A 15,711-nucleotide genomic window follows, 5' to 3' on the forward strand; every position below is an offset into this window, starting at 1 on the left:
ATGGGGAAAGGGATACTTGACTTGCACCTATAGCACAATTACTGCATGTGTAACCTAAATCATAATGTTGCACATGTTTAATAATAACTACAGAATGTGTGCAGACTATGTAGCTACCACACTGTAGTTGTACAAGATGGAAAGGATGCACAAAAGAACCTGGTCGATTTCATAAGCTTTTATTTACATGCAATAGTGCTCCAGCATGTGTAACCACAGCAACGGCTACACTTGTAAGGGGAGTACAGATTCAGGATCTCCTTCATTTTGATCGCAGACATCTCTTGCGAAGACTAATACTTACGCACCAATCTGTGAGGGAAGAATAATACTGACGCCCCTGTCAAAGATCCCTCACTTGGCAGTCATTTGGTGACCAGCAAATCAGTAAACACAGAAGTGGTTGCAGTCTAGTATAAAGTTCAGCTTATTAATGACTGAGTAAAAGATATTTTCCAGAATCTCTCCCATTCAGTGATTAAAAAAAAATTCAATAACATAAAATCAAAAAAATAAATAACTATACAATATATAATCTCTTTTGAACACTACTGAAACAGAATGATTTTATGTTGCATACATTTGTTAATAGTTTGTTAATGATGAACAATGCATAATACATTTGTGTTATTTCTATACAAAATGGTAGATGGACAGTTGTACCTTGAAACCTTGGTAAAGCAACACAGAGCAAAACAGAGAAGGGAGCACCACACAATTACAGCATCAGGATGGTCCAAATGGTCCCTTTGTTTCTGGTGTACATAAAGCTAAGTACTTAAGGTCCAACTCCAAGCACTAAAGTTGGAGGTCTGCGAGGAATGACTTGAGGAGTGAGGCGTTTCTAGATCTTAAGTGCTAAATTGAGAGGAATCCCCCTCCAGATTTAAGATCCCCTGACTGATATTCACACAGGGAATAATATCTCAGACTCATTTCCCTCCCCAAGAAATGCAGACACCACTTGAGATTACAACATGAGTTCAGCATCACAACATGACACTCCCTTTGTCCATAATGTAGTGAGGAGGATGTATGAATAAAGAGTCTTTCTTTCAATATGAAAATAACCTTATATACAGTATAACGAAACACTTTTATGTACAAAAGCATAAATATATAAATATCTGTGATACAAAAATAAATACTTTCTCTTGTTTTCTTCTGTTTGTTTTGACAGTCTCTTATGCATCTGTTGAGTCTACTGTCCCTTCGTCCTCTGGGGACGCTTCGCTCGGGAGGATGTTCACTTCCTGTATTGTTGAATCTTGGGATTGTGGCGTTGTAGCTGTTGAAGATGATGTGGTGAAAATCCCTTCATCTTCCAGAGATAAAAGAGGAAAGGAAGTTGGCTCTACATGAATAAGAAAGAGAGGAGAGGAAAATCAGTCGGCGAACATTGAAATAGAAACGTCTTGAGAAAGGTTGGAAGAAATCAAACTCTTCTATGAAAAGCCTGTCACTGCTTTGCCCCTCTACAGCAACTTCAAAGTCTAGTGTTTTGGCAAGAAATAGCAAATATCCTCTTGAATGTAGCTAGTAACAATCCCTTAAAATACCAGGAAAAACTGTTTCAGGCTCATTAGGGTCTGAGTCAGCTGAGATACTTTTAATCTATTAGGTTTTGAATGATTTTCTTCCAGCTTTTTATTTTAGCTCTGAACATGTCTCAGATCAAAGCATTATTCGTGTGTTTAGGCTGATAAAACCTAAATCTTGTGATCATCTGAATGGCTTCATCATGCATTGCATCATTGTAATACGTAAGAAAAGCAACTTTCCCGATTTGTCACTTAAATCGACTATTTGGTAGGGAGAGGGAAACATGCAATGACTGTTAGACTTATTGTTAGAATTATGTTAGTCAGCGATGGCTTCTGTTGGTAGAAAGGAGACGTACCTCGAGTGATGTCATCCTCTTCTGCTACACCATAAAAGTTGGTATCACCTCCCAGTTCCTGTGAACCGACTGGCTGGTGGGAGGTGTCAAGGAGCTGAAGAGTGGAGTCATCACAAGGGCAGCAATCCTGTAGATGATGCTCAGGACCACTAAGGAAGACAGGAGTGCAAGAGTATTTAGATACACATACTTAAATCCACTCAAAATTTGTGTTTTCTGCGCTATGAACTCCAACGTCATGAATTTCAGTTGAATGTCAGGTCAACAAAGTCTAAAGAAATGAGAATTCAGTGGCAGTAGAATTATAGAAATTTGCAAAGATTTCCCTGTTTCTTCTGCCTCAAGCGTTCTCTTTTGCTCCCCAACTTGTGGATTGTCTATGAATTATTTGATTACACCACTCCATACAAGCACCCCATAAGGCACACTGACTTATGAGGATTTACATGTAAATGTACCTGGTAGAGTAGTGGCAGACAGGCAGGTGTCCATTTGACATCGTCTGTGGCAACAATGTGTCACACTCCATATCACAATCCACCTCCTCCTGCAAAAAACAAGCGCCTCTAGGTGAAAATACTCTCAAGGCTACATATGAGCACAATCTAAACCTTCATAACAATGATATCTTGTTACCAAACTACATAAGTTATAGGTCTATGAATTCTGGCTTACCTGGTGCAGTCCTGGCAGGCAGTGTGTGGGGTGATGAGGTTTTCCGTTAGGAGTGTATTGTCCATTCGGAGGGTAGACAGCATGCGGAGCGGTCATGTGGGGGTCCAGCGGGCAGTGGCCAACCAGCGCCAGGCCCTGGAGGGGAACCATGGTGTACTGGCAGGACGACACGGGGGCAGCCACAGCCGGGAAACACAGGTCGGACGTTTGCTCTGAAATGAGTACAAGACGAGAGCCGTGATTACACAGACGAGGAGGGAACAGACTCATCGCTGCCGAGCATTAGGAATCATCACCAACACTCACTCTGCTTGGCCCAGGCCCTCCACAGGCAGAAGGGGATGAAGGCTACGATGATGAAGACGAAGGCCCCCAGGACAACACCGACTATGAGGTAGGGCAGGTCGCTGGGCCGGGGCACCAGTCCCCCCGGATGTCCCGGCCCTGGAGCTGGAGTCTCCGACGGAGCAGGCCGCTGGGGGTTAAGACGAGCTGAGGATGACGCAGGAAAAGAGGAGAAACATTAGTTAACAGGACTCTGACTGGCAACACATTAATCACAGAGGGACACATGGTTGCAATTAAACATTTGAACAGATATTTGGCTGTCAGGCTCACTTTCCTTCACTTTGTTGCCTATTTCTGGAAGTGACCCATCTAAACTGGCCTGAAAAATTGCCCGCAACGCCAAGAGGCAACAACATAACGAGGTAATCACAGGCAAATACTCAATAATACACAAGTAATGCCCTCACCTTTAGTTTCTAGGATCACCACGTTGCCAAACTCGCTCTCTCCCCCCTCGTTGAAGCACTGCATCTTGATGTCGTAGGCCGTCTCAGGCTGCAGGTCGGTGATGGAGTGCCAGTAGCGGTCTCCCTCCACCACGTCCTTCTTGTAGTCGCTGTCGTTATCGCTGTCCGTCGGCCGGTAGTAGATGTAGAAACCGTAGATGGGTGTGTTGTTGACAGGAGAGTACTGGTAAGGGGGGGGGAAAAATCATGTTACAACCTGAAAAACATAAAAACTTTACAAACACTGATTAAAAACAACATTTTCAATCGCACACATAGCAAAAACCGATCTTCATCCACACACACACTTCGGCTCCTTTCCTCTCTTCACTCACCGTCCACTTGAGGATGATGGTAGTCTCGTTGATGGCTTCGTTGTAGGTGATGTAGGGTCCGTCTACAGGCCGCTCGTTGGTTCTCCCACCCACCACTGTGTAGGCCTTAGATGGGGCGCTGGGAGGACTGGAACCAATCACATTCACCGCCACAACACGAAACTTATAGGACGTACCTACAGGGAGAGGGACATGCCTGGTTAATCACTACTAAAGTGTCTCTGGGGGCTGCGAGCTGCACACAACGAGGCTCTATGTTGTGTGTTGAGTAATGATGTTTGTTTTCAGTTTCCTTTATGTTTTTCTTTACAGAGAGAGAAAACGAAATGTTGATTGCAATCTGGTTATGGTTTTGATTGATTGCAGTAATTACTGAAATGACTGTAACAACACTCATTATGCTGATGAATTTAAGGGTCATGGGAATGTAATTACGAAGGACATCATCATTGTAATTATATGGTACAACATCCTACACCCCTCCCCCCCCCACCACACCCCACCCCAACATGGCAGTACAAACTGTTGCTCCGAATAATAACAGCACTGTCAATGGAAGCATGAAGATGGGAGGCCGACCTTTCTCCAGGCCTGTGATCTCCACGGAGAGCCGCGATGGGGGGATGTTCGCCACCGCCGTCACCCAGTCCTCTCCCGCCTTCTTCACCTTCTTGTACTCCACCCGAAACGACTGGATGGGGAAGCCGCGGTTGCCGCGCGGGATCCAAGTCACGTACGCGGACGTCTCTGTTGCCGTGGAGATGGTGGGCTTGTCGGGGGCCTCCGGAGCTGTGGCGAAGGAAGAGCGGTGTCAGATGGGGGGACAACAACAGACGAACACACACACTATTCATCTGTAATCATTCCTACAACACACAGACACACAATTACGACGGTGAAAGCAAACACACACAAGAACATAAAAAGCAGGTAACGCATTTAAAACTTACTGAGAGTTCATCCTCCAGTGAGAGAAATGAAAGAGAGATTGGGAAATGTGCATGTTAGTCAACAGGAGAAGGGTTAGGGGTTAACAGCATTAGTCTTATATTATCTAATTATGGCTAGCACAGTAGAAATTAGTTATAGTTAGTACATACATGAGGAGAGTTTGTTACAGGAGCACAGTGAAGTACAGGGTGAGAGGGGAGGGGCTTACGAGAGAGGCTAGGCGAAGGAACAGCAGCAGTTTTCGGGGGATCGTTTTGCCCTCCTGTACCCCTGCGACCTATCGTCAGGAAAACAAGGTGAACAGTTGGATCAGTGGTTGAATTAAGGGACTGCGTTCTGAACAAAATGTTAAAGTCTTTTCATTAAATAAACAGCCTACGTACAGTATATACAGACACAAAGAGGCAGGGATAAATAGATAAACAAATAAATAGACACACACAAACCATGTAAATTTATGCCTATTTTGTATTTTTGTTAGCTGGCCACGATGTCAGCTATCATTGTTACATATTTGGGAATTTCTGCTTTCTGCTTTTTGTAAAATGGTAATGGTTTATGACTTTTTAAATGCTACCAAGGATGAAGAGTGACTGGCACCATCGCCACTGAGTTAGCTGTACCCTGCATATGCCCTGGTGGCGTGTGTATAGCTATAAAAGCTTTATGGCTGCTGTGGCAGTGGTGTGTACCTTTGCCAGTTCTGAAGGTCATCATGGCAGGCTGTCCCAACCCGGCACAGTTCTTGGCAGCCATCTCCACTTCATACAGGCTGTCTGGCTGCAGCTTGGCCAGGGTCAGCTTGTGCAGAGAGCCTGAGATACTGCTGGAAGTCCACTCTCCTAGAGGGTCTCCCACCTGCGAGGGAGGGGCAGCAAGGAAACAGGGCTTAGTTACTGACATGGGGAGTGGCTGCGTATGTGATTAAGTGTGAATGAGCAAGAAGATTAGGCGATTTATATTCACACAAGTAGGGGCTTGTTGAGAAAAGAATTTTGCATAAAATACGGGATGGTCTCTAAACTATACTTGATAACACAGACACTAAACTCTTTGCAGTACCTTTCTGTACTTGACCATGTACTCCAGCACTGGGGCCCCTCCGTCGTGACGCGGCCTCCAGGTGAGCTCATAGAAGTCGGCCTTGCCGGTGCGTGGCTGGCTAAGGATGATAGGGGCCTCCGCAGGTAAGATCTGCCCAGGCAGTTCGGAGCAGTCTAGGGGCAGCATGGCCCCCGCGGCCCCGGGCCTCACCGGAGCCTGCTCTCTCAGCACCTTGTCTGGGCTGAGCGGCCGCAAGATTGAGGGCAGCTTCCCACGGGACGGAATCCCTGAAAAAATACACATGAGAGTTAGGTTTGGATTGAATAGATCATCAAAGCTAATGGGAATCAAAAGAATTACATCTGTTGCTATCTGACTGAACTACTCACCGGTTGGCAGAGTGACGAGGCGGGCCGCGGCCTGGGAGCTGCCCACCCCGTTCTCAGCCATGCACTGGTACAGGCCGTCGTCCTGAGGGCCCACGTTGAAGACGCGCAGGACACGGGAGGACAGGCGGTGGCGAGGAGACGGGGCGAGGGGCCGGGCGTTGTGGAGCCACATCACAGAGGGAGCGGGTTTACCCCGGGCCTGGCAGCTGAACCGCACCGTCTCTCCCCACACAACTTCCTGCTGCTGCAGCTCCACAGTCACCTGAGGAGGCTCTGAGGGAGACAGCAGAGAGACAGAGTCAGAGGGAGGGAGGGAGAGAGAGAGGGTGCCTACCCAGCCTAGCTGTAGCTTTCGTGTGTGTGTGTGTGCACGCATGCTTGTGCATATTCTCACGTGTGGGTACGCCTATGTGTGTGAGCAAAATCACAATCGTGCACGTGTGTATAGGCGGTATGACAGGGGTGTGGAGAGCCAGGCAGGCGAGGCCAGGCCAGCTAGTTGATGGTTGGCTGCTTGTGAATCAGGGAGAGACAGAGCTCATTAGAGCTACAGCAGCTCTCTGGCTTTAATTAGAGCCAGCTGCGGAGAGACAAGCCCACAACACAGACGCGCGCACACACACACACACACACACACACAGAAAATCACTGTAAAAACAGTCATCCATAACCTAGACACACTCAATCAAGCCCTGCTGCAGAATAGAGCGCTCTGTCTCCACGCACTCATTCTTACACAACACCGCCCAGTCTTACATACTGCCCCTGTCTTCTCTGTCCGCCAAACAGGAGTCGCTCTAATTATTAAATCCATGACACAGACAAAACTCTAGTCATGAAAACTCTTGAAAGGGAGTAGCCAGTGGAGTCCACCGAACAAACTCACTTAAGCAAAATTAACTCCATTCACTACGTAAAGCCTATAGGGGAAACTTTGTTTAACAAATCAATTCAGGGTTATAAAAACAATCAAAACAAATCATACAAAATCCCAAACCAGAAACCAGAAAAAGTTATTAAAACCATCCTGCACTCCTACTCTTTTTGTGCACATATACACACAAAACACACACATACACATTTCCCTTGACTTCACTCTCCACTTACCAAACACCTGGACGTCATAGAGCACAGTGGCGGAGCTGTCCGAGCCGATGCCGTTGTCGGCGCGGCAGATGTAGGTGCCCGAGTCGCCCTCGGCCGCCGCATCGATCAGCAGGTTGCTGAGCAGGAAGCGCGTGTTGTTATGGAAACGCAGGTCCTGTCCGTCCTTGGCCCATGTGACGTGCGGAGTGGGGATGCCGCTGGCCACGCACTCCAGCACCAGCCGCTGGCCCTTGGTCACCATGATGGACCGAGACGCCGGGGGGTAGATGATACGAGCCGCCTCCGAAGTGGAACCTGGCAAGGACAGTCAGGCTGTGAATATGGCTCATCTTGATGTCATTTTTGAAATCTGATTCCAAAAGAAGGGATTAAATCGCTGTGTGTCCACATTTGTGCATCGCCACTGGCTATTTATATAAATCTCTGTCTGCGTCAGTTTTTCCTGCTCTCCCTCTCCATGTCTTTGCATTGCTTGTTGTGGCTGGATTGCGTCTAGAATTACGATCACCATGCGAGCCTAAGCACTTTCACATCTGGATTTGGAGATTCAATAGCTATGAGAATAAAATCAGATTTTTATGCGTCCACACCTGTCAGTGAATGTGTCCTAGTGTGATTGCATGATAAAAGTCACATTGAAACGACTGAATAGTGTAACTGTAGCCTTTCAGTTAGTAGTTATCCAATCCTGTCTTGGAGTTTTGCTTATACAGTTATTTATTGACTGATGAGCTGCTATTTCAATATAATCCACGATATGTTGACCTCATGTTCCACATCTTCCATATGTGTTTAGTTAGTATTAGTAATGCCAGCATGCATGTGATGTATAAATATGTATTTGGTGTTATGTCTTGGCCACCAGCCTCTGAGATCAGTGTGTGTGTGTGTGTGTGTGTGTGTGTGTGTGTGTGTGTGTGTTGGAGACGGTGACTCACGGCGTATGCGCAGGCGGTCAGTGGAGGTGGAGGTTTTGACCTCCTGGGTGACCGGGTTGTAGGCAGCACACTTGTACGGCCCCTCGTCCTCCTGCGTGGCGTTGGCTATCTGCAGGTTCCCTGACGGCATGATGAGGTAGTTTCCTGCAGGGAAAAACAGACATCAGATTGGGCTCAAAATCACAGATGAATCAGAGCTGTACCTTTATTGTCTGTTACAGCCATCGCAAGGACAGTTAAACCGTTTTGATTCTCAATAATAATTATCATCTCCTGGGGTTGAAGAGAAGCAATACTGATTAAATTATATTTCTAGCTCAGGTTTCACAATTTATTACTTTGATGCAAGAAGAATAAAGCAGAATATACAAGACTATACAGAGATGCGATCAGGACAAAGACAAACCCACTGAAAAAATCCAGTCTCTCATTGTAAAACACAGCGTGTAACATGAGTGGGACGTGCCATTACAGTGCGGTTGTTGACTGTACAGATCGCACTGTCAGCAGTAGCCACAGGGTGGCGCCCTAGAGTCTGACCAAGAGCAGGCGGGGAACGCTCCTCAATGTGGTATTCATTTCCTCTCAGATAAGCTACAGATATCAGTACCTACAGCTCCCAGGCATCATCAGCACACCAGCCGCAAACCACTGGAGCTCTTTTTTCTTTCTTGCAGGCAACTTAGAAATAAATGGTTGAAAAATAAACAAGGGTATTCCCATGTTTCAACATTCTCAAGATAATTCCCTTATCACCGGTTTTACGATGGGCCAGATAGCGGGATTATAGCATTCCAGTAAGTCATGAAGAGAGATTGTCAAGAAAGAGGTAAGTGGAGAGAGAGAGAGAGAGAGAGAGAGAGGGAGAGGCAGAGAGAGAGAGAATTATGGGAGATCATAATGAATTAGTCCTCAAAACACAGTACCTTTGGATGTCTCCAGCCATTCCTGTTTGACGCTGTAGCGGACCTGGGCCTTGGGCTGGCTTTCAGGAAGGTGACATTCAATGACAGCCGTGTTCCCTTCGTCCACCTCGATGTCCTGCTGGTCGTCCGGCTCGAAGTCCCGCAGCTCTGGAAAACACGCAGACGGGGGAAACTGAAGTCAGCATACAGGCTTCACTGCCATATAACTGCAAAACCATTCACCATCCCTTCGTCATCCTAATACATTGTGTAAATTACATGTAACAGCAGCCGTCGGTCCACGGCTTCATGAGTAGAAAACCGCAATGGGGTCTCTTATTCTGAGCAATAATAAACTCTAAAGTAATTGTACTGTTTCCATATTGGGTGTATCTCACTTCACTCTCTCCCCACTGTATCATAACTCCTCTCCCACAGCTTCCTCCTCTGCTCACTCTAATATGCTCTATCTTCAAAAAAAAATAAAATCTCTTCAACCTCTCCTTAGCTCTTATTTGTATTTCTTTTCCTCTAACATGATCTTTCTAAAGTCACAGGAATATCGTCAGGGCGCTGTGGCTCCGACTTCCTCACTCTTACATAAACTCTCCTAAAATGTAAAATGGGAGTATCTCGCATTCGAGTTGGTCTCATTAATTGTGTGTAATATTTGTGTGACTGGGCCTGGCTCTGGTTAGCGTGGTTCAGGTTCTGTGGGAATAGGGAGTGGGATTACTGCGGCCATGTGCTGCGACTCCGTCCCGCAGACACACAGTCTGCACAGCACAGACACCCATCTGACCCCTGACCCCTAAACCCCCACATGGGGGCCTGGAGGCCTGGCCACGGGGTCAAAGGTGAGAGGTGTCCATCCTCTAGAGTTTCAGGGAAAGATAACCAGTTTGGATTGGGAGGAAACGGCGCAACGCAAAGAAAGCGGAGTCGGGGGAGAGCGACGCTGCCATTTTAAAGTCTAGAAGGAGAAGGACTCAAAAATGAGACCGGGAGAGAAGGAGCAACAGAGGAAAGGAAACGAGAGAAGGGAACGGCGCGGGAGGGGGAAAAAGAAAGAGCAGCTGAGTGAAAAGAACATCACAAATGGAGAGATTTGTCATGAAGCAGTCCAACAGTGAAATGAAAGATAAATAAAACTTCTCCGAGAACCTAATTAAACGTCTACCAGCCTTTGTTGATTTATTCTTAACAAACACAGCCTCTCTCCATTCTTTCCAGAGGTGCTATAACTGACGTGTTTTTCTTGGACCAGCAGCGCTCTTTTGGCAAACAGGCGAGACCGAGCCGGCGGTATATACACTCGGCTGACGAGACTTTGTATACAGCTCTAACTCAATAAGCAAAGTTTAGTTAAGGCCACGGTATCTACTGATAGGGACGGCGAAGTGATTTACTCAACGCACTGAACAAACACCTTCACTGCGCTCGACTGCAGGAGGAGAGCGGGGGGGGGGGGGGATTCTATATCTGATCTATTCACCATGCATGCTGGATCTGTGTCTCTGTCTATCTGTCTGTCTGTCTGGCTTTAATGGGAGAAATGGGCCATGGGGGTCTGTGGCTTTGGCAGGTGACCCCCCCCCCACACACACCTCCACCACCACCACCACCATCTACACACACAGACAAACACATGTACACACACGTACACCAACGCTCCCACTCCGTTTCAACTCCTATCCTGAGAGATGAGAATCCCAGGACATGTCATGCTAAGTGGTGTATATGTGTATATGTGTGTGTGTGTGTGTGTATGTGGAGTGTGGGGGTGGAGCCTTGAAGAAGAGAGGCCTGGTGATGCTCCATTTGCTAAATCAATCAGGTCCTGTTTTTACAGCTACCCCCTGCCTGCTCTCCTCCGCTCTACTCCATCCCCCCTCCACCCCCCCATCCCCACCTCCTCCTCCCTGCTTCTCCCAAATTCCTCCAGTTACACCTTTTAACCCCCCACCACCACCGCCCCCACCCACCCCCACCTCCACCCCGCATTCTTCACAGGAACAAACCCCGCATGGGTGCCTCTCAGGTGTGTGTGCGTGCATGTGAGCGTGTACGCGCCTGCGCGTGTGTGTGTGTGTGTGTGTGTGTGTGTGTGTGTGTGTGTGTGCGTGTGCATCCTGCTGGCCCCGGGTGAGAAGAGGGATGGAGGATTGATGGTATTTATAAAGTGAAGCAGACCTCCCTCACCAGGACTGCTTGGCAAGGCCGACTTAAATATTTCTTGGGAGACAGTGCATTCATCATCTTTATGTGTGGAGGTAGGAGGCCTGCATGTGTGTGTGTGTGTGTGTGTGTGTGTGTGTGTGAGTGTGTATGAACTGTAAGATGTTTATGTAACGTGCGTTTGTGTTGTGCAGATACATGTCGAGATTCTCCCGTCTCTGTTTTCGGCGCAAAGGGAGGTTGATTGTCTACAAAGGAATTCGAGCAAGGAGTTTTAAATAATGCCAAAAACAGCGCGGTCCCAGTGGGAGAGAGTCCAGACAGATTCTTTACAGCGGGCCTGGAACCAAACTATCTTGATCCGGCTCACACACACTCGCAGACTCGCAAAAAACATGTGCGTATATATAACTAAGAGGAAAACAGCACGCACATGGAAAGACACACGCACACACTCCCTGTGGAGCGATTCCTGAGGCGGTCTGAGGGTGGCCGAGGGGAGAGCGTTATTAAATTAGAGAAGAAGAGGGGGGGGCAAACAGTCTGGCTCCACATGTGGTTACCTCAACATGATTCATCGACTATTGGATCTATCAGTGATATTTAATGCCTTGTGTACATATGGGGTTTGTCCATAAAGCTCTGCACACTTTCTCATAAACACACACACAGCTTGACAAATAACGCTCAGCAGAAGTGAGAGGAAAAATGAAAACAAGGGAGGCAGAGAACGAAAGAGGAGAGAGAGAGAGAGAGAGAGAGAGAAAGTGAAAGATAATGAGAGGTGGGAAGGGAGAGAGAGCGACGGGGCGAAGAGTGAAAAATGTGTGAAGGAAGAGAATGTGAGTGTGTGTGTGTGTGTGTGTGTGTGTGAGGTTATGGAGGGCTTCAAGGAGACAGAGAATGTGACATCACGTCTCATCTTGTGGAAGGATCCTGTCTCAACTGGCCTGAAACACCTCCAGTTTCTCCAGCTACAGCAGCCTCATGCATCACACAACGCACAAAAGAGGGAGTACACTCAGTCGCGCCCTCTTGCTGCATCTAATGGTGTGCTCTAATCAATCATATGCTCTCATCCTCTTTCCACCCCCTCCCTCCCCACACACACACACACACACACACACACACACACACAACAACCTTATCTCCCCCCTTTTGCCAAACAGCCCTCTGCCCAATTATGGGGCCATAATTTCAGGCGAGCCCTGCTGTCGGGCCCTGTGGAGAGGAATGTGGTGTTGTGGGGAGCAGAGGGGCCCCAGCCCCGGCCCCGGTCCCCTAGCCCCGCTCTGACCGGCCCCGGCCCCAGGGTCCCCTCCATTCCTCCGGCTCAGGTTACACCGCTTCAGGCCCCCTCTCAGCCTGCTCCCACTCCCCTGATGCATATCAAATATAACACGGCACACTCAGTCCAGCACCACACTAAAAATGTCAGCATCCAGAATAATTCACTTCAACCTCGTTAGATCAATACACGCTACGGGCCTCAGTGCTGTATGACACTGCATAAAAGCAGAGTGAATACTGCATGACTGCACACTGCTATCATCACTAATCAATGTTGTGTCAGGATGGTTTTAGACACATGAGCACTAAAACTGTAGCTGTACCTTTGTAAAATCAGCAGACTGAGACTATCCACTGGCAGTGGAAAAGTACATAGTTTACAGTGTTGTATTCTAGAAAAATGTTAGCAAACAAACCCCTCCTTTCCAACTGTGTTTTTGTTTTGGTTGAAGAAAATTAAGTCAAAGGCGCTCTTTGGATACTCCGAAAAACATAAAAGACCAGTGTGTTTGTGTTTGTTTTTTGTAGCTTAGTGTGGGTGGCTACTCACTGGCAGCGGTGACATTAGCCGGCACGCTGGCCAGGGCTCCTGCAGCGGTGCTGGCCACACACTGGTATCTGCCCAGCGTCAGGTTGGAGAGGGTGGGGATGACCAGGGTGCCGGGCCCCAGCAACACGTCCGGGTCCCCGTCCGCCAGCCCCCGGCCGTTCAGGCGCCAGCTGATGTTGGCGGAGGCGGGCCGGGCGCTGCAGCGCAGGGTCACGCCGCCCCCCAACTTCTGAACCACCGACAGAGGCTCCTCAGTGAACACTGGCACCTCGTCTGACAGGGAGGAGATCATACACAGCAGTTAACAGCAAAATCAAAAATATTAGGACAGTTTTGCAGTTTTGTGTTTTTTTTTTACTTTATACAACTCAGCATACAGTCACTGTTCTGATTAAAAGATGAAAATTAGGAAAAACAACGGACTGTACACTACTTCTGACTATAAATTTGTGGTATGTATGTGGTATGTGTATTATTATTTTGTCTCCATCTTTGGTGCTAAGCGCTCATTGCTGTGGTGTTTCTGCACTGCACTTCCCAGAAACTGCTTGTTAATCAAACAGTGTGTCCAGTACTGTGACAACTTTTTAAGGTGGAGCTCTTTTCTTTGTCTGTTCATGGCGGCTGTCACAGCTCATGCTAACTACCTACTACTACTTTCTGTGCACCAGAGGACTTTTTCCTTGGTAAGACCTACCTGGCGCCAGGTGTTTTGAACAGTAAATGTAGCAAATGTACAAGCTTTCGTGAACCAGGTATAGGATCAATCACTAGTGTGTTCATATCATTCGGCGACAGAGTATAGCAAAACGGAAATGTGTTTATATGAAAATTTCACGGATTACTACTTTACAACATTTTAGGGAGAAGGCAGCTGTTGCAGGCAGCCTCAATTTTAGAGAGAGATAAGAAGAGATAAGGAAGTGAGAGTCAGAAAGAGACGGAGAAGTTAAGGAAAGAAATAGGGAAGGATATAAGAATGAGAGAGGATAAAACACAGGTACATGGCATAAGACAAACATAAACATAAACAAATGTTGTTCATGTTGTTCATGTTGTTGTGCTGACAGTAAGCGGTCATCTTAGTTGCGGTCTACTCACCGGAGACAGAGGCGCCGCCCTGCAGGCAGCACAGCAGCACTGCAGCCAGAGCGCACAACACTGGAGCCCTTCTCTTTTTCATCCACGGAGTCCAGTCCAGCTTTCCAGACATCTTCCATACACTACCCCCTGCAACACACACACACACACACACACACACACAGGAAGGTTAGAGGGTCATATACAGACTTGGTACACTCATAACAAACAGTGTAAGTCAAGTCCCACTGACTGAAACACACACATGTAGACACACACACACCCAAACACATACACAAACACACATGCAGAACTGCACAGAGCACAAAACCACCGACAGTCCGCTTGGAAACATACAGATAGATCTAAATACTAAAACTCTCATTCATGCTCATTCATACACATGGCCGAAACTCCTCTCTCCCTCTATTGCACTTGTATACACACACACACACACACACACACACACACACACACAGCTATGAGCGAAACACAACCCAGGCGAGGCAGTGCACTCTGCGGTACCCTCAGCAGCCCAACTCCAGACACAAATAAAGCCTTTCTTTTCTGTCAGCCCCCATCTCGCCGCTGACCCCGTCTCCCCTCCACCCCCCCCCTCCCTCTCTCCGCCTGTACCCGCACCCAGCAAGTCTATGTTCATCAAAGGGGCGCCCTCATTCTGCGGGCCGTAACCTGACCCCACCCCCCCCCACCACCACCACCACCACCCCACCCCGCCCGCACCTTCCCACTCAGGTGTAACTGATACAGGTAGAGGGTCCAGGAGGAGGGAGAGGGGAAGAGGGAGGTGGGGAGGGAAGGAGAGGAGAAGGGAAAACACAGAGCCTGCATTCAGCGCTCGGCACAAAGAACAACTAATGAGAGGCAGGACAGGGAGGGGGACGGGGAAATATATATCACAGCAGAGAGAGAGAGAGAGTGTGTGTGTGTGGTGGAGGGTTCTTTTATAGTTCAGTGCAGTATGTATTAGGGTGGAAAATGGAGAGGACTAGGAGAAAGCAAGACTAGGAGAGAGAGAGAGAGAGAGAGAGAGAGAGAGAGAGAGAGAGAGAGAGAGAGAGAGAGAGAGAGAGAGAGAGGAGAGAGAGAGAGAGAGAGGAGAGAGAGAGAGAGAGAGAGAGAGAGAGAGAGAGAGAGAGAGAGAGAGAGACTAATGGTAATGGTCAGTCTATTAACAGTTAATGTAGAGAGGGGAGCTTTTCTCTCTCCCTTGTCGCTCCCTGCCAAGTTTCCCGAATTCTTTCCTGTCAGGTTAAACTAACAACTTCCCGTCAGGATGAGGAGGGTGGTCCTTAGCTCCCAGACTCAATCTCTCCCTCTCTCTCTCTCTCTCTCTCTCACACACACACACTCTTTCGCTCCCTCTCTCTCTCTCCCTCTATCCGTCATACACATACATGTCATCAAACATGCACATACTCAAGGGGATACATTGTGCTGCATCTATATAATTGGAAACACACAACTTTCTCACACATATTTGCCCTGATCCTATTACGGCAAGGGAATGATTGATGAAGCTCCAAACTTCAATGACAGAGACTAGCAACTAAA

At 47.7% G+C, this 15,711-nt stretch overlaps 1 protein-coding gene across 1 annotated transcript in view; it reads right to left on the minus strand.

Annotated features, from left to right (window-relative positions):
* Positions 1-163: 163 nt before the first annotated feature.
* Positions 164-15,711, minus strand: part of boc (BOC cell adhesion associated, oncogene regulated) — a 26,354-nt gene continuing 10,806 nt past the window's right edge. The window contains exons 2-18 of the mRNA XM_071913744.2: positions 14,158-14,286; positions 13,057-13,329; positions 9,060-9,206; positions 8,134-8,277; positions 7,196-7,489; positions 6,089-6,361; positions 5,718-5,986; positions 5,348-5,513; positions 4,864-4,932; positions 4,284-4,493; positions 3,705-3,880; positions 3,331-3,553; positions 2,882-3,067; positions 2,576-2,787; positions 2,359-2,447; positions 1,901-2,049; positions 164-1,354 (exon numbers count right to left, since the gene is read on the minus strand). Of these exons, the coding sequence (XP_071769845.2) occupies positions 1,185-1,354; positions 1,901-2,049; positions 2,359-2,447; positions 2,576-2,787; positions 2,882-3,067; positions 3,331-3,553; positions 3,705-3,880; positions 4,284-4,493; positions 4,864-4,932; positions 5,348-5,513; positions 5,718-5,986; positions 6,089-6,361; positions 7,196-7,489; positions 8,134-8,277; positions 9,060-9,206; positions 13,057-13,329; positions 14,158-14,269 (3,162 nt within the window). The 5' untranslated portion in view covers positions 14,270-14,286 and the 3' untranslated portion in view covers positions 164-1,184. The remainder of the gene's footprint in view (positions 1,355-1,900; positions 2,050-2,358; positions 2,448-2,575; positions 2,788-2,881; positions 3,068-3,330; positions 3,554-3,704; positions 3,881-4,283; positions 4,494-4,863; positions 4,933-5,347; positions 5,514-5,717; positions 5,987-6,088; positions 6,362-7,195; positions 7,490-8,133; positions 8,278-9,059; positions 9,207-13,056; positions 13,330-14,157; positions 14,287-15,711) is intronic.

Source organism: Centroberyx gerrardi, chromosome 22 (assembly GCF_048128805.1).
Source record: "Centroberyx gerrardi isolate f3 chromosome 22, fCenGer3.hap1.cur.20231027, whole genome shotgun sequence".
Taxonomy (NCBI): Eukaryota; Metazoa; Chordata; class Actinopteri; order Beryciformes; family Berycidae; genus Centroberyx; species Centroberyx gerrardi.